The sequence below is a fragment of the Apteryx mantelli genome, chromosome 16, assembly GCF_036417845.1.
Source record: "Apteryx mantelli isolate bAptMan1 chromosome 16, bAptMan1.hap1, whole genome shotgun sequence".
NCBI lineage: Eukaryota > Metazoa > Chordata > Aves > Apterygiformes > Apterygidae > Apteryx > Apteryx mantelli.
This window is the reverse complement of record NC_089993.1, coordinates 11,662,968-11,687,348: the sequence shown is the minus strand read 5'-3', so window position 1 is coordinate 11,687,348 and position 24,381 is coordinate 11,662,968. Positions and strand designations below refer to the sequence as shown.

At 43.0% G+C, this 24,381-nt stretch overlaps 1 protein-coding gene across 1 annotated transcript in view; it reads right to left on the bottom strand.

The window, feature by feature from the left end:
• The window catches only part of XYLT1 (xylosyltransferase 1), a 221,350-nt gene that overhangs the window by 66,697 nt on the left and 130,272 nt on the right, over window positions 1-24,381 (bottom strand). The window contains exons 3-4 of the mRNA XM_067306545.1: window positions 1,184-1,356; window positions 238-440 (exon numbers count right to left, since the gene is read on the bottom strand). Coding sequence (XP_067162646.1) covers window positions 238-440; window positions 1,184-1,356 — 376 coding nt within the window. The remainder of the gene's footprint in view (window positions 1-237; window positions 441-1,183; window positions 1,357-24,381) is intronic.

The window sequence follows — 24,381 nt, the reverse complement described above, 5'->3', positions numbered from 1 at the left end:
TGTCCCTCCTAGGCAAGCAGTGTAGATGTGTGGGGTACAGTCAGGCTTAGCTAGTGTCTCTATGGCAAAAGTGTGGGTATCAGACAGCAGTCTCACCGAGAGGAGTCTTCTGCTGTAAGACAGAAGAAACTGTCCCTCTGACCTCTGCTTCTTGCAGCACAACACAGACGCGTTGTCCCTTATATTATTAAACACTTTCGGAGCAAAACATGTACATTCTTAACATACTCATTGTACCTGATTGGGTAGTCGGCAGCACTGAGGTTAATGAAGAAATCCCATGGCCAGTCATTCATCTCCATTAAGTCCCTCATGCTCTGCAGGTAGGTGGACAGAAGACTTGCTCCTCCCCAGATAGTTGCCATTCTCCAAGAAGTTACTCTCACATTTGGGTACTGGTTGGCAAACTGAAGCACTTGCCGGTGTAAGTAATTGGATCGCTTTGCAGGAAAAAAAAAAAAGTAATACATTCAAGTTATGTCCAGAATTGTTCCTCCCTGTACTGACAATCCAGCTGTACTTCTTGAATACTGCCATTTTCAGATCAGTTCACTGCAACCTGGAGCCCATGCTATTTCCAGTATGCAGAGGGCTCCGAAGGAGATCAGGGGTCTGAAGGATCACCTTACTGAGCTTTTCCACTGCTTTGCCCTAGCTTGCAAAAGTGCACAACCATCTTTAGCTAAATGCTAATTTGGAAGTGTGCAGTGCCCCTCTATTATATTCTTTTTATTACTACTACGATAATCACTAATCACTCTAATTAACTCTTATTTATTATTTATCATCAGTAGATTCCAAAGGGCCTTATTAATGGAGCCGACTAGTTACTACCTCCATTTTATAGTGGGAAGTAAAGCAGTTTGTCCAAGGCACCTCAGTTCAGCTCTCCATCCAATAGGTCACAACCGTCAGCCTACATCAACTTATCAATTACAATTACTAAATGTACAACAGGCAGACATAGATAGATACTAGCAGACATATAAGGAGAAATAAAGGCTGTTACATAGGGAGGATAACAAGAAAGGAAAAAAAAAGTGGCTCCAAACATAGCAGATGGAGAAACAAAAAGTGATGTGTACTGTATGCAGCAGAGGTAAAGAGAAGATGAAGAAGACGACAAAGATGGGTAGACTGACAGATGGTGAGACAGGCAATTCATAACCAGTGATAATATTACCTTGTCAACATGAATGTAATAAAAATGGTCTTTATGGTAAATAGCCTTAAACATGCGTTGGAGCTGCCGAGAAGCTCTGCCATGAACCACCAAGACAAACGCGATCCTGACGGGGTTGGCTGGCATGTATTCCACGGAGTCCTCGTCCCACTGAATGTTGTTGTTGGCTTTTCCTGTTTGGAAACAAAACACAGGACATCTCTGAGCAATCTGCAGAGCAGGGATGCAGAGAGCAGTACACATTTCATCTAGGCTCATTTTTTCAAAGAACTGCTAATGGCAGCGAGAGCTCACGAGAGGTGCCAGATGGCAGGCCATGGAGACCCCACCCCACCCTTCAGCGAGAGCACAGGTTGCCCAACGTGCAGGCAGCAACCGTGCCAGCTTGCCCTGTGCTGTCCTGCCGGTGTGCTGTGCCTGCGCCGGCAGGAATTAGCACCGAGAAGCACTCAGATGCATCTGATCGTTAACTGAACTGGACGAGGCTCTATCAGAGTACGCACATTTGCATCTCCAGAGGAATCACCTCGAAGTTTCAAAGGATTCAAAAAATGCCAAGGCCAGTTTCTCCCTACCTGCCCTCTTACAAAAAAAAAAAAAAAAAAAAAAAAAAAAAAAAAAAAAAAAGGCCTTGTTTTATCAAAAGATCCTCATTCCTGCCATCCAAACAGCTCTGCTGAGAAGCTGGAAAAACTGAGACTTAGCAGCAGCCAAGGAGCTGGCTTATTATCTTGACTGATAGCATCTATTTGTAATGGCAGACGTATCCTGGAACATTTAAAAGGCAACCTGCACATCTTTGCTTCTTCAGGCGTGACAGGGAGCCTTACAATCCTATTTACAATTCATTTTCACCTTTATTTTAACACAAGAATTTCTGTTCTCCATTTTCTAAAGGAAACACTGCAGTTTAAGGTTATGACAGGATGTACTGATTAACTGAAGAGCTGGAGGGACATTTGTATTGAGGAATTCAAAGTGCTTTGTTTTGTTTTTGTGTGGCATCTCTTCCGCTCAAAAACCCGAACAGGATGGAAGAAAAACATCCTTTCATTCAAAAACTGACATTCTTATTTTTCTGTTAAACAACCTCTTCAGTTCTCTGATCTTGTGACGACTTCTCTCAGCAAAAATGATTTAGGAAGATACTTGAAATTTTGAATGTAAGCAGAACAAGGAAAAAAATTGCCCCCAAAGCTGCAACCTCGTGTGAGACTGTTAACACAACTGCTTCTATTCCTGCACAACCTTTTGGCCAAATAGGATGCTTCAGACTCGGTGCACAGGCAGGTGCCAGCTCACTAAACCCCCTCGGTCAGCAGGGAGCGTGGTCTCGCCGACAGCAGGATAGCCGCTCCCTGGCCCTTGCACGCTCTCTACTCTTGGGTGAGAGGAATGAGGAGGCCCACGAACCCTTCCCAGTCCGAACGGACGCACCGCAGACAGGCAGAATGCCCGTTAGCAGCTGCTGGGGGACAGGGTTTTAACCTGCTTCGCTGGAAAGTTGTTTCTCCCTCTGCCCTCTCAGAAACAGGGCAGAATTGGGGTTTATGCTGCTTTGCAGACACTATGCTACTCACCTTTTTTCCTCCGGCGTAAGAAGTTTTTCCTCTCCACTGGAAAGGCTGGGGGTTTTCCTACCTCCCCAAGAAAAGCTTAGTGAGCCAATTAAGCATCAAAGAGAGTTAGACATTAATTGATGCAATTTAGCAGGTCCAGGCCAGATATTCCTATTATTAGAGGTTAGGAGTCCCTAACCAACCAGAATGTGAAAGGCCCTCAGCAAACTTAGAAGTATGAAAGGCAGATCTGCTAACAGCCAGCGAACCCCAGAGACATCTCACCCTCTCAGCAGCACCGTTATAATTCGCACGGAGGGTCAGAGACCTGGACAAGGTTGGGAAGGGGACAGCTGCTGCAGGCATCTCGGAGATGCAGGGATAAATAAAGGAAGGATGAGATCCTGCACAAAATAATAGGGTGTTACATGGTAATAAAACTTAAGCTGTAAGCAAACCATACCCCCATGCCCCTCACTTCTCTTCCATTTGACTGAATTTCTGAATTCCTCAGCTGGCTACTGCTTTTACAAAAACTAAACTTCTGAAAACACCGTTGAGTTAAGTATTGCTGCTGCTGCCTGGAATGTGAATCACTGAGGAGCTTCTAGCTCAGTCACCGTCTTTTCAACTTGACATGGATCCTCTGTTTCTTCTTATAAACATTCAGGACTGTTTCGGACAAGCCACATCCAGCTCCTGCAAACAAAGAGTGCCTCCGTGGGATGCCTCCACCTCCTCCCACCTGCACGTACGCACCAGCTCAAGACTAGCTCTATGCATGGTGTGGATGCAGTAGGTTCCAGCTAGGTCGTGTGATGAACATGAGGCTGCACTTGGGCACAGTGGCCAGACAGCACAAGTATAGCCATGAAGCTCACTGCACTTTCCAAAACATCTGCTGAAGTTATTATCAAGTATGTTAATTTCTGCTTGATTTGATATAAGGAGCAAGAAAGTAGATGTTTGCCAAATGTGAAGAGAGAGTAACTCAGAGGGAAAGATGCTTTTTTCAGTTTTTGGAAACTGGAAATATACGTTGATAGAAGTAAACAATACCAAAAGCTTTCGATTTTTATACATATTAATTACAAAACAAAACTTGAACCTACAAAAAAAGCCTTTTCTTAATCCTTGCTGTTGCATCTTCTCCTTTTTAAACAAAACAGCATGAACCCAGAAAAATGGACCGATTAGAAGTTTGCAGAGTATGATTTCAGATTACCTAAACAACTTGATCCTCTTAATTGCACTGAAATGACATTTTTCCATAAGTAATTGACATATTCTTTTTTAAATAACCACAAGAGATGTACCTTACTGCAATGGCAGCAGCAAATTGTGGAAAGAGGTGGTTTAAACATCTCCCATAAATCTCCCTCATGTTCCTTCTCTTTAGCAGTGCAAGCGACCTGTCTCCCTGGTGGACTCACTTCGAGTAAAAATTTGTCCTTCCTACTCTAGAGATCCAGAAGAGCTGTATGTATAAGAGACGTGTTCTGTCTCTGGAATAAGGCTCTTTGCTGAGCTATATAAGGGGCTAACACGCAGCTATGTGCCTGCCCAGGAACACAGTCCTTAGACAACGAACATGAGAGCGCCAACCAGGTCAGAGTGGTCCATGGAAAGGCCTTCTCCTCCCGGCGGACCCCCAGAGAACATCTCTCTCTAGTAGCGCTGCCAATCGCTTAATGCGATTTCAGTGCCTGCAGTTGTATTAAGGCTGCCCATCAGGAAACTCCTGGCACCTTGAATCGCTCTTAAAAGGGACATCAACAACTTAAATGGCATTTCTATAAAGATTCATCCATCACTGACACAGTAAGACTTAGATGAACAACATTAAAAGATCAGAAAAAACCCTTAAACTTTCTTTCATCAATTCAGTTTATCGTGGACATGGGCATTTCCTCAGCTTTATAGTTTCTGCCCCGTAGCTGATCACTCCCCATGTGTTTGTTTAGGTCTTTTGCACAGGAACAGGGACAGAAAGCAATTGTGAAAGAAAGAGAATATGCAACTGCAATTGCTAAAACAACCAGTTTTTCTTTTAAACTGCTTCGATTTCAAGCTGTTGATGTCCTGTTGACAGACTGAACTATTTTTAGTGGTTTTTAATTACATTTTTGGACAACTCTTTTCTGAAATTAGTGGCTTTCTATAATGACATGTAAAAGGTGAGAGGAATTTTAAAACAGCTATAGTGCGGGGCTTTTATTTTAAAATAACTTGCTTTTAATACCCACACTGTCATTTATCTAACAATTACTGAGAACAAAATCCTGCCAAATTTTCATCTGAAATGACACCTCACTTCATCAGGTTTCTGTAATAAATTCTTGTAGTAACTTATTTCCCTCTTTGTGATTTTCCTATTCTAGCCTCTTTTTCCATGTGTTTCCTCCTTGTTTCCCTTTTAAGTTCAGGTTTTGATAGTACCATTCTCCACCTGCATACTGTTATAGCCTCTTTAATCTAATCCTTTTCCTGGCTGCCTGGAATTTCATGCAGGTAAGAAAGTTGTATTTTTTCCACATGTCAGAAAAGCTGCTGCTTCTGCTGAATTCTGTTACTTCCCTATTTTCACTCTGTGGTTCATTAGCACCCTCTGTTCAGCAGACTGCTCCACTCATAATGAACCACACTGGTTTGTGAATACAACAAAAATGGCAGGAAACATAAACCTGAGTATCTTTTTACTATAAAGTACAGTGGGACTTCATTTTCAAGTTTTAAAGGTAGAGTTGTGTAAATCGTATCAGCATTAGACTAGCCCTAACCATTGCCCTTATCTAAGACCTCTCCTGCAAGCGTGTACCAAAGTCATCCCTGCCTGGTAAGGCCTCTGTGCTAATTATCTGCCTATCACGTAGGAGTGCGTCCCCTTCTGGGTGTTAGGTTATAGGACATAAAAGACACATCAGATGCTTTTCAATTAACAACATACCATATGGCAGTGATAAAAATCTAACTGGATTTTAAAACAGTACTTGCATTTGATAGCTACTTCAATGCCATCATAATATTGCGGTCTGCCACACTCACTAGAGCTCACGCAGGATACCATTTCCATTGGCCTCCCCTCTTGGTCTTGGCCATTACAGAGACATGGTGGGATAGCTCGCATGACTGGAGTGCTGTCATGGATGGCTACGTACTTTTTAGGAAAGACAGGCCAGGAAAGCGAGGTGGTGGAGTTGCTCTTTATGTGAGAGAGCAACTGGAATGTATTGAGCTGTGCCTAGGGGTGGATGAAGAGCGAGTCGAGAGCTTATGGGTAAGGATCAAAGGGCAGGCTAATAGAGGTGACACTGTTGCGGGTGTTTACTACAGGCCACCTGATCAGGAAGAGGAAGTCGATGAGGCCTTCTACAGACAGCTGGAAGTAGCCTCACAATCCCAGGCCCTGGTTCTCATGGGGGACTTCAACCACCCCGATATCTGCTGGAAAGACAACACAGCTAGGCACAAACAGTCCTGGAGATTCCTGCAGAGCATTGGTGACAACTTCTTGACCCAGGTGGTGGAGGAGCCAACAAGGAGAGGTGTGCTGCTGGACCTCGTACTAACAAACAAAGAAGGACTGGTGGAAGATGTGAAGGTTGGGGGCTGCCTTGGCTGCAGTGACCATGAGATGGTGGAGTTCAGGATCCTGCAAGGAGGCAGCAGGGCACCAAGTAGGATCGCAACCCTGGACTTCAGGAGAGCAAACTTTGGCCTCTTCAGGGACCTACTTGGAGGAATCCCATGGGTGAGGGCCCTGGAAGGAAGGAGTGTTCAAGAGAGTTGGTTAATATTCAAACATCACTTCCTCCAGGCTCAAGAGCGGTGCATCCCTATGAGTAGGAAGTCAAGCAAAGGAGGTAGGAGACCTGCATGGATGAGCAAGGAGCTCCTGGCAAAACTCAACCAGAAGAAGGAAGTATACAGAAAGTGGAAAGGGGGACAGGCCACTTGGGAGGAATATAGGAATGTTGTCAGAGTATGCAGGGATGCGACGAGGAAGGCTAAGGCCCGTTTGGAATTAAATCTGGCTAGAGATGTCAAGGACAACAAGAAGGGCTTCTTCAAATACATCAGCAGCAAGAGGAAGACTAGGGAAAATGTGGGCCCTTTGCTGAATGGAGTGGGTGCCCTGGTGACGAAGGATGCAGAGAAGGCAGAGTTACTGAATGCCTTCTTTGCTTCAGTCTTTACTGGTCAGGCCAGCCCTCAGGAACCCCAGACCCTGGAGGCAAGAGAGAAAGTCTGGAGAGAGGAAGACTTTCCCTTGGTCGAGGAGGAGTGGGTTAGAGATCATTTAAGCAAACTTGACACCCACAAATCCATGGGCCCTGATGGGATGCACCCACGAGTGCTGAGGGAGCTGGCGGATGTTATTGCTAAGCCACTCTCCATCATCTTTGAAAGGTCATGGAGAACAGGAGAGGTGCCCGAGGACTGGAAGAAAGCCAATGTCACCCCAGTCTTCAAAAAGGGCAAGAAGGAGGACCCAGGGAACTACAGGCCAGTCAGCCTCACCTCCATCCCTGGAAAGGTGATGGAGCAGCTCATCCTGGAAGCCATCTCCACGCATGTGGAGGAAAAGAAGGTGATCAGGAGTAGTCAGCATGGCTTCACCAAGGGGAAATCATGCCTAACCAATCTGATAGCCTTCTATGATGGAATGACTGGCTGGGTAGATGAGGGGAGAGCAGTGGATGTTGTCTACCTAGACTTCAGCAAGGCTTTTGACACTGTCTCCCATAGCATCCTCATAGACAAGCTCAGGAAGTGTGGGTTAGATGAGTGGACAGTGAGGTGGATTGAGACCTGGCTGAATGGCAGAGCTCAGAGAGTTGTGATCAGTGGCACAGAGTCTAGTTGGAGGCCTGTAGCTAGCGGTGTCCCCCAGGGGTCAGTACTGGGTCCAGTCTTGTTCAACTTCTTCATCAATGACCTGGATGAAGGCACAGAGTGCACACTCAGCAAGTTTGCTGATGATACAAAACTGGGAGGAGTGGCCGATACGCCAGAGGGCTGTGCTGCCATTCAGAGAGACCTGGACAGGCTGGAGAGGTGGGCAGAGAGGAACCTCATGAAATTCAACAAAGGGAAGTGCAGGGTCCTGCACCTGGGGAGGAATAACCCCAGTCACCAGTACAGGCTGGGGGTTGACCTGCTGGAAAGCAGCTCTGCTGAGAAGGACCTGGGAGTGCTGGTGGACACCAAGTTAAGTATGAGGCAGCAATGTGCCCTTGTGGCCAAGAAGGCCAATGGTATCCTGGGCTGCATCAGAAAGAGTGTTGCCAGCAGGTCGAGGGAAGTGATTCTCCCCCTCTACTCAGCCCTGCTGAGGCCCCATCTGGAGTACTGCGTCCAGTTCTGGGCTCCCCAGTACAAGAGGGATGTGGCACTACTGGAGCAAGTCCAGCGAAGGGCCACAAAGATGATTAGGGGACTGGAGCATCTCTCTTATGAGGAAAGGCTGAGAGAGCTGGGCCTGTTTAGCTTGGAGAAGAGAAGGCTGAGAGGAGATCTTATCAATGTGTACAAGTATGTGAAGGGAGGGTGTCGAGAGGATGGGGCCAGACTCTTTTCAGTGGTGCCGAGCGACAGGACGCGAGGCAACGGGCACAAACTGAAACACAGACACTTCCATCTTAACATGAGGAAAAACTTTTTCACTGTGAGGGTGACAGAGCACTGGAACAGGTTGCCCCGAGAGGTGGTGAAGTCTCCTTCTCTGGAGATATTCAAAAGCCGCCTGGATGCAATCCTGTGCAATGTGCTCTAGGTGACCCTGCTTGAGCAGGGGGGTTGGACTAGATGATCTCCAGAGGTCCCTTCCAACCTCAGTGATTCTGTGATTCTGTGATATTGCGGTCTGCCACACTCACTAGAGCTCACGCAGGATACCATTTCCATTGGCCTCCCCTCTTGGTCACTTCAGCCTGAAGAAAAGCAGTTGGCAAGATCCGTTTCCTCTCCCTGGTGCCAGCCAGCCCCGTACAGTGGTCCCCGCTCCCTGTTCTCTCTCCTCCTTCTCGCCCATGCACTCCCCAGCAGTTTGCTGCCCTCCTGCCATTCCCTACAACTCAACATCACCACCACTGGCCACCTCCCCATGGGCCATCTTCTGTCTTTCCAAGAAAAACAGATCAAGTCAGCAATGAATTCCCATCTTTTTCCACTCCTGATTGTTTATGGCAGTGTCTCAATTAAAATGCAGGGAGCTGAATCTGATCCCACCTACAAGAAGCTTCTCCGAGCATGTAAAACTCCAGATTCATTCTCCACTCTCTAATCCTGCTTAGTGCATGCCTTGCCTGTAGAGTGAATGTTCTTAGGGATTTAGGGAATTCCCTTTTTCTGTGGTGTTTTATCCAGATCTGTGTTTTATAAAATGCAATAAAGTGCCCACAATGTTAATGTAAGGTAAAAGAAAAACCCTCAAGAATACTAAGTTACAGTTATACCTTGGGAGTATAGCTCTAATTGGGGAAATAGATGGGAAAACAGTTCCACACACGAGCAAGCAGGTAGAGCGAATGGATTTGTCCTCATTACTCCCGTGTGGGGCACACTTAAGTCAGTAGCTCTGGTCAGACTTAGTAGTTGTTGTCTGTAAACTTCTGAAAGTTCAGTTTCATTATGTACTGGTAACAGCAGATAGAAAAGTAACTTCTAATGCTGTCTTACTTCAGAGAAACCACCACATGGAACATTCAACAAAAATGACAGTGCTCACATGGGTCATAAAAACCATATTTTTTTAGCTCTTGTAACAAAAAAGTATTTACTTTGCTATTGAAAAAAGTGGCATTTTGCACTGTGACCAAATGCCTTTCAGAAACATACTTGGTAAAAATGAAGTTGCACTTCTGGCTTCCTACCGAAAGTGTTACACAGTTTACACCAATGTTAGGAGGAAAGCACATACCTATTTTTGCATGTAACAGGAGAATCTCAGTTCTACTGCAACTTCAAATGGCCTTTATACACCCCAGAGAAATCAGTACTCATAATTGAGGGTTTAACCCTCAACTACTGCAGCATTACTAAATGCCAGAATAATAAACGTAGTGTAATCATTTCCATATTTGTTGTGGTGTCACATAACACTGTCACCCACCAATATCAGAACTCATCTGCTAATCTTTTACTTCTGTTGCTAATCAACAATATCCTCAGGCTTCTCTAGCAGCACAAAACAATCTTTTAATGAATTTTGTGAGCCATATTAGTTTTTGTAAATTAATCCACCGATTTCTACTCTCAACTGGTATTGTCTTGTCTATCCAACACAGCACCTCTGTATAAAAGTACCTGGATGCTGCTGCTAACTTTCCTGAACACAACTATAGCTTTGATACCAAGGGTCATTTGATAGAGGACGCCAAAAGAGTTATTGCTGTGTGGTTCTGCACACTATTTACTGTTAGTACATCCAGAAATGAAATCAGAAACCCTGCCGTTATAGCTGGAGCACTAGTCATAACCGCACCAAAGAGACCAAAGAGAAATATGCACTCCTTGCTTAAACTCACACGAGCAGTCCCATTCGCTTCAGCGGCACTCCTGCAGTGGTAGCCAGCCGAGCGGTAGCTGTCGAACTCAGATTTCCACTATAAATCCCTTCTTTGAAATTGCTCGCAACTCATAATAACCCAGCGGGTTGAAAATTTCCAAGCTTAGCTTTGTCCAAAAATGTTTTCCATCTAGGCTAGAGTGAAAACAGTTTTGCCATATTCGAATGAAGACAAGAATAAAAATTGCACGTTGCCTCATTAGAAAATCCAGTTTTTGTAACAGAGCTATCACCAGAGTAGTTGGAGGTATAAAAAACAAAACAGAGCTTTCTGGCAATATACTGGTGTGCCATGAGGCTCTCTTAAGAAGTCTTTGTTTGAAGGCTTGATAATAGCAAAATTTAACTGGGCTTAGATAAGAACATCTTCTCTTTCAGGAATTAAGGCACAACGATCCATTACAGAAAGTGCCTCGTTTGGCATCAAGCTCCAGAGGGGATGTTCTGCCTGCCTGCACTATTCTCCAGTTAACACAGCTTGCGCAACCAAGGTAGCTCCTGAAACACAGTGTGCATTAATCATACTTAGATGAAAAAGTAATTTTTCCTATACCAGAACCTAGAAAACCATCTCTAACAACATTAATCCCAACCTTAGGTTGTCTGTTTTCATCTCCAGCCTAGGAAATCATGCATTTGTTTCCATGGTGGCCCTGGTGGACATTTTTATTGAAAAAATGGAAGATTTTAGGTGAGCATTGATTTTTTTTAAATTATTATTTATACGTAAAAGGCCCACAGGTCTATTCTGATAGCCACAAAGTGCCTCTAGAATAAGGTTCTTTAGAAATGGTCAAATAAGAAAATGATACAAATTTTCTGTCTTACTTGGGTAAAAATCTGTGGAAGAGACCTCTGCCAAAAAATGGTTTTCACTACAAAGTGGGCTGAGGAATACATACAATTTTGATGAATTTCTACACTGACAACTAAAAGGCCAGATAACAGCGCTATGGACCAGACACATCGTGCTCATTGAGAGGTGGTCACCAGCTTTCCTGCACCTCTAAGAATAAGCAGGAGCTGGTAATATTTAGCATCTTGGGAAATCTACACCTGCACAGGCAACCTGGAACAAGCACATTCACAGAAGGGCCAAATTTCACCTCCAGCAGCAAAGCAAGCCACGTTCCCAATGAAAATAACTTACATGAATGGTCGTAAGCCTGGCTTCTCTTTGTGGGTTTTGTCTCACTCAGCAAAGAAAAAGAGGTGAAATCAGCTGAGCAGATCCTCTGTGCAGCTGTCTCCAGGGCACAGGGATTTGCGAGGAATGCTTGTTTTGCAAAATGAAATGCTACTGGTTATGTTCTGCAGATTTTCTTAAAATTGCTGCTACCTGTCCTTTTTATCTGTGGGTTTGTATTAAGTGCTTTGGATAAAATTTCAGAAATTATGCTACTATTGAAGAGCGGAGAATCAGTCTTTTTGCAGTAATGTTTTATCTCAACAACACTGCTCTAGTATTTTTTTTAATTCTCAGACTCTACTATGAATTGCAGAAGCAATTTATGATCCTCTGTAACTTCTTATGACCAAGTAACCCATAAGCAAAAATCAACGCAGGGTAGGTGGGAAGCAGTGAGACACAGTTTACGAGCGCTCAATGACTAGTCCGTTTAACATTAAAGAGAGAGATTTCCGTAACATTCCTCCACGCTGAGCAGAAGCCGGGGCTTGGAACGGGGGGCTGCAGACGTGGCACTTGGAGTCTGCTTTAATCATTTCAGGGAATTACAGGAGAAATGCAGGGCGGTCAGAGGAGCAGAGTCACTGCCTTATGGCTGGACTATTCATTTGAGAAGATTTCCTGAAAGTTTCTATACAGTGAATTTGTGAACTGTTAAGCAGTTCTGTATTCCTGCAGAATTTCAATACAATAAGGGAAAACCACTGTAGTGACAGATCTGGTTTGAGTTCCACCGCAACCCCAGTGCAGGAGGATTTCTTTCTTTTCTACAAACAGAAAGTGTGTGAAAGAAGGAAGGGAGGAAGACAGAGGACGCGTATAGAACTGTCTCATATTCTCAGTGGACCCAAAAGAAGATAAATTGTTTCTATGTTTTCCCAGGGAAAAAAGAACGAAGATTTTCCATTTTGGAATTTGAATACACTTCTCTCCCTGTTTTCTCATCCTTCTGTTATAGTTATTTAACATTCGTGTTGCAAGTATCACTTCAACAACTCATTCAAGAACTCTTGTCCAAGCAAGGTAGGTGCTGTCCATTAAACAAACACAGAAAGCCACTCTGCACCCGAAAACCTGGCGGACATTTTGCAGACAATTTGAAGGACTTATTGTAAATGAGGAACTCCAAGAACCTTGAGAGCAAAGATTTCTACCCTTTGTATCATGAAATCTGTGAAAGCTTTCAGAAACACACGTCTCTGCAAAGCATATCTCGGTACAGAACTTTGAATTATGAACACACATACATGGGCGCACACGTACTGCAACAATGCATTTTTATCAACCGATTTCAAGCGAAAGCAGGAAGCATTTGGCTATGAAGCATTTTGCCGTATTTCAAACAACTTTGCTTTGCCTTGCAGTCAGTCTCAAGCAGTTAAGTTATTGAAACCATTTTTATGTTTTACAAATGATGGTCTAATTATCAGACACTGGTATACTCCACTTGCAGCACATACTAAACTTAATTTATTATGATAACTATCTAGGCAGGTCAATAATCTTAATAACAAGCTTGCTCTTCTGACAATTCTAATTATGAAAATTGTAGCATTCCTGGGAGACAAATCTCAATTATTTGTTGCTTTGCTGGAGTATGTTAACCAAACCTTTTCTCCCTTTTCCCACTGACTCTCATGAATAAATAAATAACACTTGAAAGCAACAGTAAATTAATTAATGCTGAATTAGAATGAATTTCCTAATAATAATATTTATCGTATCAATTAACAGCCAATTAGTTCATCATGATCAGCATTACTACAGTAAATATTAAATACCTTTTAAATGATCATTAGTTAGTTTATTCAGTGACGTTACTGGACTTTAGAAAGATAGCCTAAGGCAGACCGCACAATGGATATTCCTTGCAGACAAGGGCTACTCCTTCATCTTGCACCTTATACCTTAGTTTTGCCTTAACATTTGGGAGGCAGCAATCTCTCCTCACTGCTACCATACCAAATTCAGCGCTCTCAGCTGGGTGGAATCAAAATCCTCATTCGCGGCAGCTGCTCCAAACAAGAGGGCATTCGCAGCCTTGGAAACTGCAAAGAAAAGACAGACCGCTATCTACACAGGTACCTGAATTGCTCATTACCGCCTAAGAAAACGCTCAAATAAAAGAGGTATTCATCTCGCCCAGCTTTCGGGCGGCTCCGTTTTCTGGCTAAGCTCTCTGGACTACACCCCCCGCTCACCCGGGAGGGACTTTCCTCTCTTCCATTCCTAACTGTAGAAACCTGTGGAAATCAACCCATCAATCACCTAAACCAGGAGTAATTCCTGAACATGCCCGTTCCGTGACCAGACACAAAACAAAAAAGTTGCGTTATCCTTTATGGACTAGAAACACGGCGCAAAGGTTTCCTTGCAACGCGGGGCGGCCCTCCCGGCCGGGAGCCGCCGCAGGGCGGGCACCTCCCCGGGGCCCCGCGGTAACCGCCGGGCAGCGCAGCGCTCGTCCCCGCGGAGCGGAGCTGGGGCGCGGAAGGAGGAGAGCGGCGCGAGAGGGCTGGGAGCGGCAGTTGCTTGGAGATCTCTGCCGACACAGATCGTTGCTACGGGTGCTCCTCGCAACGGTCCAAAACTGAGGCACACGGGAGTTTCTCACGACATAAGAACCCCCCGCAAGAGAAAACCGATGGCACAAGCGCACACGCCCTTAGGAAACCTCCTCCGCTGCCGGCGTGTTCACTGCGCCGCCAGCACCGCGGCTCCTGCGATGCGGCACGTCGGCCGCTCGCACCGGGGCACGGCGAGGCTCGCCCGCCCAAGGCAGCAACGCAGCTTCGGCGCCGAATCCACCGCGCTGCGTCTGCGGAGGCAGAAGGGCCCTTCGGAGGGTTACCCAGGCTGTGTCCATAGATGCGTAATCGGCCGGCGTGTGACAAAGCTCCTTTTGCTCCTGTCCTCACGTGTCCCCGGCAGAGCGGCAGCAGCGAGGGACCCCACTCGCATTAAGCGGTAAAATGCAGCTGTGGCTTGGGATGTGCATGAGGACCGGAGAAGCCCAGAGGTGCTCCTGGGGCCTGCAGTTTGCCCTAAGGGCACCTAAATTAGACAGCAAGCAGTCTGCTGATCTAGGTGGTCTGAACGACGCACTGGAGGAGGACGCGCCTGCTGCAGGCGGAGAGGAACCTCCCAGGTCAGGTGCCAGCGGCAGGTTCCCAGGTGCTCGTGCGGAAGCCCAGCAATGGGTTTCAGAGCCAGCTCCTTTCTGCACCGAAGCCTTTCATCCCTCCTCCCTGCTCAAGGAGCTTTCACAACTCTTGTGCAGGACAAGCAGAAAATACAGAAAACATCCTAATTTTAATTCAGACTTTCTCCTCTCTCTTCTGCCTCAAATCACTGGCAAGTTTAATCCTCCAAGCAAAACAAGATGTTGAAAGCTAACTAGTTACTGCAGAACACCCAAACATATATTAAACAAAAAAGTAACAATAGCAACATAACAAATCCCAAGCATAACAGAAATATAGCCTTATCAAGGCTCAAGCCTCAAACTAGCATTTGAAAATAGCCTTTATTGATTCCAGTGCCCATTTTGTTATTTTGTGGTGTATATGGAGATTGCTACATCCATAATCTTTACTCCATCTCCTCCTATCACGCTCCCAGCACGAACAATCAATAAGGAGCAAAACCATAAGCAATTACATAGTTAAAATAGTCTCTACTTCACACGACCTCCCAGGAAATATTTGCGTACTGCTGAGATTACTAAGAAATGAATAGGTAGATAAAAGCAAGTTTGTCAACTGGCTAATCAATGTCCACCCATTTTCTTGCACTGTACTGTCATCTTTCAAGTCCCATCTGAAGTATCTTTTCCCCAGATATTGGTAAGAAATGAACAATTAATCATCTTAATCAGTTGGTGCGTGGCCAGAGCAACTTCAGTGAAATCAGCAGGACCAAGTTAATTCATACCACACGAGGATCCAGTCTGCTAAAGCAAAATTAGTCCTTCCTTTGAGATTCCCATTACATCTCTCTCCTATTTTTTTGGATTCAGAATTTGAAGGCCAGGGTCTGCCTATACTCTGTGCCCAAGACAGTCATGAACGCAATGGTGGGAACAGACAAAGAAAATGAAGACCCTTCCAGCTATTTTACGCTGCTGATTTAAAAAGGTCTAGTCAAATACTGAGAACAAAGAGAATTGATATTTACAAAAGCTAAAGTAAACTTGCAAACCTGTTCCGTGTGTCCACGTGTTGTAATATGTTGTAAAAGTTTAGACTTATATTTTAGCTGATATTAGTTGCATTGTAAGTGAAATTAATAGGAATTTCATAATAGGTTTGTAAAAAAGACCAAAAATAAATAGCACATGTACCGGCAGATACGTGCCAAAGCTTTCAGGCTTTGCTGATTCTGCCCCCATTTGAGTTAAGCTTTAAGGACTTCAAAAGCTGCAGAACTGGGACAAAGCTCAGTACTTTTAAGAATCTCATATTGTGGTAATAAAGGATGCAAGAGACATCAGATCCATGTACCATAAATACGCAGACTTTGGCTTCCGCGCTAGCGGTGCTGGCTCGAGCTCTGCAGGTCACACAGCTCCGTCCAGCCGATGCTCCTCGCGAGACTCCCACATTTCCACTCTTTTTGCTTAAAGCTCCTCAGCTTGTCACCAACCCTTTAAAGGCTACGTAGGTGACCAAGACCTTTTGATGAGCAGAAGCTAACTGAATGGGAACCATTAGACAGGAATTAGCAGGCTAAATACTTTCCAAAGATCTGGGCCTTTAATATTGGCATTCATCTATACAATCATTTTGCTTTTCACTGTATTATGTGCATTAAATCAACTAATTCTGTGCAATTTAAATTTCCAAAGTAGTACAAAACCTTACCTTGCCTGCTTCATGCTCCCTGTATGAAGCACCTTTTATTTGTCTGTCTGAATAGTAACATATGAACTATTTTATCATTGATTAGTTTTTGTACTTCAAAAAAGCTTGCTACCATGCGCAGTACTTGAAGGGTAGCGTGAATAATCTTACTCAACACAGAAGAAAAAGAGGACCAATTTTCTTTTAGTATATTACTTGTCAGAGAGAGAAATAGAATATAATTATGTTGTGACATTACCAACAGCAAATACATTCTGCTGTAAGCAATTAACACTGGTTCTTTTGGCAGACTTCAAAAGATTATGGTCCATGGTATGCTAAGTTACAATAACATTTGAATAATAAATGGCACCACACTACTTCAGCTATGTTTTATCTTATCCCCACAGGTCAAAGTACAGGAGAAATAGATGGATGTTAATTCGTGCACAGACCACCCTGGCGTTGGAAAAGCGTCTGTTCATGCGGAGAACATTCAGGAGGGAAATAAGGGCATTTTTGGAGGACCCAAACACTAGTTACAAGAAGTGTCAAGTGCTTTGGATCAACCTAAACAAAAAATTTGAAGCTGTACAAGCTATCAGAGAACTGAGGACTTCAGTCTGTCTGCTGGGTAGTAAGAGCTGAGGCGCCTTGCTGGAGACAGGATGGGCAGTGCCGTGCCCTGTTCCTGACGGGAATTCTCTCCAGGAGCTGTTGCTGATCAAGGGGGATTAGTGAAGATGGTTTAAGAAGAAAATCATTGAGCAATAATCCTAAACATTTCACAGTCGACAGATCTTTAATACAATCCCTCTAATCCAATTAGGGTGCCTTGAAAATCATATCGGAAACGCTACGCTTCCTTGTGATCTGTTCTGCGCAAGTGAAACACCCAGTTAGGAGAGCGCGGTGCAACGCCGGCTCGGCTTTCCTGCTCTGCTCTCCACCCTCCTCCGCAGATGAACAGCAACCTGTCTGGCACCACACTGCCTCCAGCTATGTACGCCGAGTTACCAGCGAACGCGCGGGCTATAACACGTTATTCATGGTGCGTATTCCCAGCAATTGCAGAAACTCGCCATACAGAAGATGGCTTTTAAATATTAAAATCTCTTGCATTCATAAACATATATAATTAAATACGCATGAGAAACTGAACACACAATTTTAACTCCATATTTCACATCTGAATAGCAGATTACTTAGAAACACTGGTAATAAGTGGAGTAAAGCCTTAGCAGGTGGATATGGACATTGTCCTTACGACGCTACTGAGGTTTCATCCCCTTGGACCAACGGGCAAACAACCCCTAATACAACAAGCTATTCACAAGCAAGGCACAAATCACTACCAGTTCCAGCTTCTCTTAGCCTGACTTCTTAAACATTCTCATGAAAATTATCTGGATTGTTTTTCACAGGGATGTATATTCACACTTATGTTTATGGGCAAAGAATAGAGAGAAAAAGTGTACTCTTGTTGCTGTGATAAAGCATTTTTACTCTATTACTCCATCAAAGCATAAAAGGAGCTCATTAGCATATCACCAGAGGAAAACAATGGAAAAGCAAATTGCCAGCAAAGGAAAATGCTCAAAAAACCAAAACAAAATGATTTTTCTGTATTTCGCTAGACATATCAGTTTGTTTTAAAAAACAACATGCAGAAAATGTCATTTTATTGACTAAAGGAATTACTGGCTCCTGCTAAAAGCAACTGGGGTGAGTTTGTATGTGAAATATATTCTTGTAACAATGAAACCATAATGTATAAACTGGGTTTATAAATTTCCCACAGATTTTAACAAGGCTAGGATGTCCTTTGATGCTGAGCAGCTGCTCAGGCAGTAACTCAGAGAAGAGTCCCTTCTGTACTGCAAATGATGAATGGCTGCACAGTGTTTAAAACAAAAATTTTAATGCTGACCTTTTCTAAGGACAAAAATAATAGTGGGTATTATATTCTAAAATTATTTTAGCCCTGTTCCGCAGGGTATGTTGAAGGATGCCTTCCTGTTTTGGAGCTGCCCACTTCACATTATGCCGTCAGAGGCATTGCCTTAACACCAGGGCACATGGCAGCCCAGAGGAGTCATTTGCCACCGCCCGCGGGTGAGACGGATGTCACAGCTCTGGCAGGGCTGCGTGTGCCCTGGCATAGGCTTCGCGGCAGGTCTGCTTGCGTGGAGCTTCAGGACTGCAACTGCAGCCATGCTGCTGAACTTGGAGAGTTTGGCAGCAGTAAGCACGATCTGTTGGTGTGAATCTCTAGGAATACCTTCCGTACCCAGCGCAGCATAGTATGAAACAGGCACAAGTCCAAGTAGTTATGCATTTAAATTAGGCAAAGTGAGTGTGTTGAAACTCCAGATGCAATTCAGTAGTATCAGCTTCCAATATAATTTTTTTTTTTCCTGCCACCTAATTGCTCATACACGACATATCTGACCACCCTGTAACAAGAGCAGGCTTAAAAAAAAAAGTTTGTGTTCCGTTGTAATTCAGTTCCTTCTCCTCTAAGAGAGGGGAATGGGGCCCCAGTGAGGAGCTCAAACTAAACAATTCATTCACAGCTCGGCTTTTATGGTAAACTGGGACTGAAAAATCACCAACTGGTGGCAAAACTGCTAAGCAAAACTAATTTAGGAGATGAAAAAGTGTGAAACGTAAGAAACATCTCACAGCCTGTAAAATGACATGTTTATTTAAAAAAGAGACCAGGGAAAATAAGAAACATTGGCAGAGCAGAGCAGTAACAACTGCAAGACTCCCTGGCTGGCAGCCGGTTAAAGCTACCTGCAGTTCTGCGGGGAAGGGCTCCGCAGCCCTCGAGCGCGCAGTACCCCAACAGCAGCACATAAAGCAGCGCAGAGGCGAAGTGAAGCCAGTCCTTCCAGCAGTTAATACTCTGCACATCCTTAGCAAGAAGAGAAGAGGGGGGAAGAGTGACAGGGAAAAAGCACCAACAGGTTTGTCGCAAATAATAGTAACTATCCACTATAATACATTGCAATTCCATCGGCAAGGGTCGGATCAGCAAGGATCATAACCCCCATCCCAAAATACAGACAAGTGCAAAACCACAACACCAAAGAAATAGGAATTATCAAGGGCTCCAACTATAGGCAGTGTTTGCTCCTGCTGCTGCAAACACTTCTGGCTGGCTACGGGCTATCAGGAAGTTCTTACAGCTTAAAAGTTAAAAAAACAAGGAAGGATTTTAATTATAAGGATAGATATGACATTTTAGTTCTTCTGCCAAATTCATTTCAGTCCATCTCCCGCTACGAAGCAGGAGTCACCCATCTGAAATCAACAGTGTAAAATTGGTATCAAAAGAGAATTAGCACGTCTGAGCCAAACTCTGCTCAGTTTGCTCACAGCTCAGCTCCTAGCAAGTCTTGATCTATATAAACGCAGATTAACTTGGAGCTTCCTTAACAATCCCACATTTTTGCTGAAAGACTCAAACATGACTGAACTGCAATTTCATTGAAATATCATTTCTTTTCCAGTATCTTTATTTTGCCATTAAGAGAATTATCAAGAATCTGTTCAAACTCACTCCCAATGCGTTATTACTTAAAGGAGAGTGGTGCATGCCTCCAGACCCCCTTCTCGGCCCCTTTTCCTCTGTCACACAGCAAGACTGCCAGGGCAAAAGCCAGCGACACGGGCCCACGGTCAAACTAGGTTGTTTCTGAGCATCCTGAGCCTGTGTCTCAGTAACGCCGCCCTCCTGAAACCTGAGAGCTTCTGTCCTGCCACACTCACTTGAAGCACTCAAAGATTGTAGGCCTAATTAATACAGTTAAAAATAACGATGAACTGGCCCGTTGAGCATGCTTAGAAGAGTTTTCAACGGTGTACAACTTTCTTATTTTTCCCCAGGCAAAGTCGTGATTCTTCAGTGGATTCTGCCCATGCCACATTTTACAACTCAGCTGTTTTTGCTGTAACCTCATTTTAAAAAGCGCAGTTGAATTGTCTTCCTATCTAATCAGTTTGAGTATTTATTTCTAGAGTCAGGAAAAAGTCTTTTTTTTCACTTTATCATTAGTTGAAAGAAGTTTTAACATTACCACTAAACTTCAATGTTAAAAAAAGAAACCCAGCAAAAATACACCCGTAAGACAGCACTCAGGACTGAAAATGTCTCTCCTTAGAAGGAAATCTTTTAGAATGATTCAGAATATTCTTTCAAATATGAAAAAAAGCATAAAAAGCAGTTTGCTTACTACTATGACCTTACTTTTACAGCAAGTACCATCTTAATGTAAAAAACTTCCAATTCTGAAATAACTGTTTAAGTTAACCAATTCAATGTGTTATGACACCAAATGTTTAGTGTTCAACAGAACAACTTTCACAGAGTAAAAGTCAACATCTGAAATAGGATGCCTGTTGTGTTGGCAGCCCTTTTATTATAATAAAATCACTCTTCAAATATTTGGCTTAGATGCAGAAGCCAAGTTGCATGGAAAGGGTTAATATTATGCTAAATGAAGAAATACTTTAAAATAAACAATTATACCTAACACTACAATTACGTTGCCTTAGTATACAGTCCCAGAGGAACACAGACCTTTTGCCACAGGCAGATTTGCATGTTAATATGAAACCCAATGTGTGTTCATTTTAATTACATATGTGCCTGCTGAGAACATATGATAGAGTCCAAAAAGCTAATTCATTATCAGCATGACAGCAGGAACTAATATTAAATCTTGCACACCAAGTAAGTTTTCTAGACTACCAATTACCACACAAAAATAGGATGCATTACAAATGTGGTAATCAGCATGAAAGTAAAATGTGAACAAAATATTGCTAAATAGAGTTCAACTCTGAGGAATGGAGATAAAATTCATTGCTTAGCCTATATTACTGCCCTGCCCCGCTGGGACAGAGGTGGAACTATGATGGCCAGCAGTGGGTATAGTAAACCTCCAAGTAGTTCATATCAACTTTCTTTTCAAAATAAGTAGTGGTCACTTGGTCTGATTCTAATTTGACTTGCACCAGGTTTACGTTGACTTTCATGGTGTTAATCCTCACTGGCACTGTAATAAAGTGGAGACACCATTGTCTATAAACCTCATTAGTTAGTTAAGCTACATACTTCCATTACTAATTCCCTTTAGTAAACATATAATAGCAGTTCAAAGGTTTTTTTCCCCCCTTTTTATAGTTCGTAGCCTTAAATTTAGTGCATTTCAAAGATGTTACTGAGTGTTCGATTCATGTCCTCATGAATCCTTGACAGGTTTCTTGCATGAATTCATTTCAAGAGTCCGTTTATAGCTCTTAACTTACCCACATGCTAATGTGCTTTTCGTATTAGACACATTTAGATTTACTTTTAATTAATGGTCATATTCATGCATCATTCAGCATTTTATAAAGAAACTGCACGGCTTATGAAGAGCCGTAAAAACCCTAGAGCAAATCCACACTGATGAACTAACCCTTGGGAAATGAGAGACATAAATACAATTTTGAAGGATGCAGACACCTACCAATACTTCTAACTGCATCTTTACCCGCTTTTTTTTTGCTGTACTGATTCATTATTAACTAATAACTACTGAGTCTTCCCAACAGAGCATTTTAAACAACAGTTAACTTTCTCTATAGATGATTATGAATCATAAAAGTGTATCTGCGTGTTCAAAGCAATAAACAAGTCCACGTAGGGAGCCTGAACTCCTTGAAGCCTGATGTTTTAGGGATGTTAAGCGCCTGCTGTGTAGCATTATGCAATTCTCATTCTAGCTTAATCCAATTAATCTGAAGACACGTAAGATCTTCTGCATTTTGCCTCAGCACAGTTAAAAAGGAATATGATGGCATTTTAGAAAAGCTGCAGTGTCAGTCAGGTTCACTGGTTTATCCAAATGAAGCTCCACCAATTTAGGCCAGCTAAAAATTATCATTTTCAGTTCTCAGCTAAGATATGAAGAAAAAACTGTCAAATCTCAATTATTTCTACTCAAGATTTATGCAAATGATGAAATAAGTTTCATCAGCCTTGTAATGCATTCATGGGGGATGCCAGGTTTCCATGTTTTGCTTTAATTTTGGACAAACTCACTAAGTTTTGAAGCTTTACTGGGGGCAACTTTGTGCTATTTCAGCTAGATAGTTTTACATATAGGTTGAAAGAAATTTGTAATGCTTGAAGATGAAAACTCACTTGGAGATGCTATTTGTCCATTGGATAATTTTTTTCATCTCCACCTCAAAAAACAAGTCTTCTAATATTCAATGAATTCAAGAACACCTCCTCATTTAAAATCTATGACTGAGTTTCTGAATCTTTAGCTGAGAGCAAATCAGAAAGGAAACTACACTTTCCACTGACGAGAGCTTCTTCCGGATTTCTCTTCAGCAGATCAGGAAAGGTTTCCCTACAGGGTACCGCGCATCACTTGTCAAAGCAATGCAGCCCATTTGCTCTTCATGTCTGCTTGCTGCACATACTATACTGATCCTCTGCTCCTCAGTCTTCACTATGTTTAGCTATTGTCTCAACAAGGACTTTATTTTTTCTGATTGACTGTGCGTAGTATTTCTTTCCAGTGTTTCAACTGGTACATAGACAGAAAAAGAGCAGCTTCAGCTGTACTTACTGATTCCATCATCTGCCTTCTACATAGAAAGCCCAGGTCCTCACTATGTTTTCTGGACAATGCAATATAAAATTACAATGTCCATAGCCAGGTAAACTCTAGATAAGGCTTGCACGGTACGTAGGGCCTTTTTGATGACCATTTAAGATTTGATCAATCTTAACCAGATTGGCCCTCTCTGAGGGCCATTTCCCAGTGCCATCCTGTGGTCTTGTTTCCAGCTTCTCCAAGGCTGTGTGCTCATATCCCACTGATCCGCCATTTATTTCCTATACTCCAAGTACCAATCAGTCAAAAGTTGGCTTAATCATCTGCAGTATATGCTTGATGCATCTTGGCAGCCAAAATATTTGTGGCCCTTCTCTTTTCCTCCAGGAAGGGGCCAGCAGCCCTCTGGAAGGATCTGCGTGCCCCCTCCCAGGAGAGTCAGCTTGTGAACACAAACTAACCTGATTCTGCTCAGTCACCATGAGCATTTTTACTCACCTTTCAAGGCAAATAGGATTTGCACTCAATTCCCAAGACAAATTACTACTTTATTTTTTCTTTCTAATATTTCTTTCTGTCTCCTAATCTTAATCCTTCTAGTTTACGGCTCAATCCTTCTACAGGGATTCATAGCAAAAATATAATATCTTTCCTACTCTTAGATATTAAGATGGATCATTATTCCTCCTGATATGTTAGAAGATATTTATCAGCTTGAGTTATGAGGCCTTTCTGACTGTGAAGATTTAAACATCAATTTAATGCCAACTTAAAGACTTCTAAAAGTGTAGGAGATTGCATTAGATAAATAATTTAACATTAAAGGGTATATCAAGGCAGACATTATTGCAACCTTCCACCAATCAATCACCATTTTCCATGTTTATCCAATTTTCATCTCAAGGCTCCACACATCAAATTGCTAGACATACACTACACAACTGGAATAACTTCATCATTGAATAAAATTGCATGGCCATTAAAATTTTCTAATATCAAGATAGCTGACATTATGTTAAATATTGACTTCAATTCCACAGGGTAATAAATTCAGACCTAAATCAAATCTTTCATAGATAGCTGATTCATAATGAAAAATTATTGTTTTGTCATTTTACCTTAGGAAATTTACTATGGAAACCAAATACAATACAGAGCAGTCTTAGAAATATATGGTACTCAAAAACAAAGCTACGTCTAGCCTTTCTGAAACACAGGAGATGGATTTGTTTTGGTACATAAATATCAGACAAGTTAATAGCTACTGAATCAAGAGAGAAAGCTACTACCGTGCTTCTCCCAGGCCTCTAATGCAAAAGTAATCAGGGGACCCACTCGATAGTTTGCACGTCTTGCAACCAACAGCCATCGCTAGCGAGTCCCTGCAACACACTGAAGCTGCAGAGCCGGAGAGAA